The sequence below is a fragment of the Propithecus coquereli genome, unplaced genomic scaffold (genome assembly GCF_000956105.1).
Source record: "Propithecus coquereli isolate 6110/MARCELLA unplaced genomic scaffold, Pcoq_1.0 Scaffold98, whole genome shotgun sequence".
Taxonomy (NCBI): domain Eukaryota; kingdom Metazoa; phylum Chordata; class Mammalia; order Primates; family Indriidae; genus Propithecus; species Propithecus coquereli.
The window spans coordinates 5,202,449-5,203,586 of NW_012156173.1; the positions used below are offsets into that span (position 1 = coordinate 5,202,449).

The 1,138-nt window shown below is 32.6% G+C and overlaps 1 protein-coding gene across 1 annotated transcript in view; it reads right to left on the reverse strand.

The window, feature by feature from the left end:
* AHI1 (Abelson helper integration site 1) overlaps positions 1 to 1,138 on the reverse strand; it is a 224,554-nt gene that overhangs the window by 185,604 nt on the left and 37,812 nt on the right. Inside the window, 1 exon segment of the mRNA XM_012665175.1 lies at positions 843 to 1,035. Within this exon segment, the coding sequence (XP_012520629.1) occupies positions 843 to 1,035 (193 nt within the window).

Consider the following 1,138-nt stretch of genomic DNA (forward strand, 5'->3'; position numbering starts at 1 on the left):
TACCTGAAAGTCAAGGATCATAGAAACAAATAACTCTACAAAATGAATCATCTGCTCTGTTTATACCAAGTGCCTTGTTATTTCCATGATGAAATTCTCCATCCTGCTTAAACTGGAAGGGAGGCTTTCTCTACTTTCCTTTGTTTATGGAGACAGAACATGAGATTCAGAAAAGAAATGTGGTATTCTAGGTTCAAACTATCTCCAAATACAATTTTCTTACACTTACAATTTTAGTAACTCTGGAGGAATCACTTATACTCCAATCCCTGATATCCTTTTCAGTAAAAAAAGTTAGAATAACCGTCAGCTCAAAGTCCATATATTCCATAAAGCTTTCCTGACTGCTCTGACCCTCCACTAATTCTTCATATCTAAGAAGTTCTACATCATTTTTGGTTATATATTACATTGTAACAGTCAACTGATGTGTGTATGTTTATCATTATTTATCCAGGTAGTACACATACTCTTAGGGAATCATACAGGTAAATTGAGTTTATACTTCATGAAATAGGTTAAGAATGGAGGACTGCATTCACACAGATTACATTCATCACTTTACTACAGTTAATAGTCATGAGGTTGTTGTAAGGATTAAATGATATAGAGTAGGTCAAATGGCTAACTACTTGCACTAGTAAATGCTAAGCAAATATGCTATCACTGTTTAAAAAAGGGCATCTCATTTGTACCTCTACGACATATTACAAACACTAAATCCTAGGGATTAAATTCTCACACTACTTTATTGCATGATTGAACTATCAAAATAATAGCTTACATTTGTGCTATTAAATATCAACTAAAATTCAGTTTAAATTGTTCTATTCAGTTCATACCTCAAAGAACAAGATGACTTTAGGACTCTCATCAAAATCTCGAAGCAAATAGGAAAAATTTTCATTAAATATAATTTGTTCTTCCCATTCTGGAAGTCTTGATTTTAACTGCTTAAAATCATAGGGCTGGGTCATAATAGGAAGAATATAATCCACACTCTCTTTTTCATAGTAAGATGAAACAGGCCGTTCACTGTTCAAAAAAACATACTTCCATTAACATAATTCTTCGTACTTTTGAGATGAGAAAAAATATACAGTATACAAGGTCAGGCAACCAGAAATAACTAATAGCC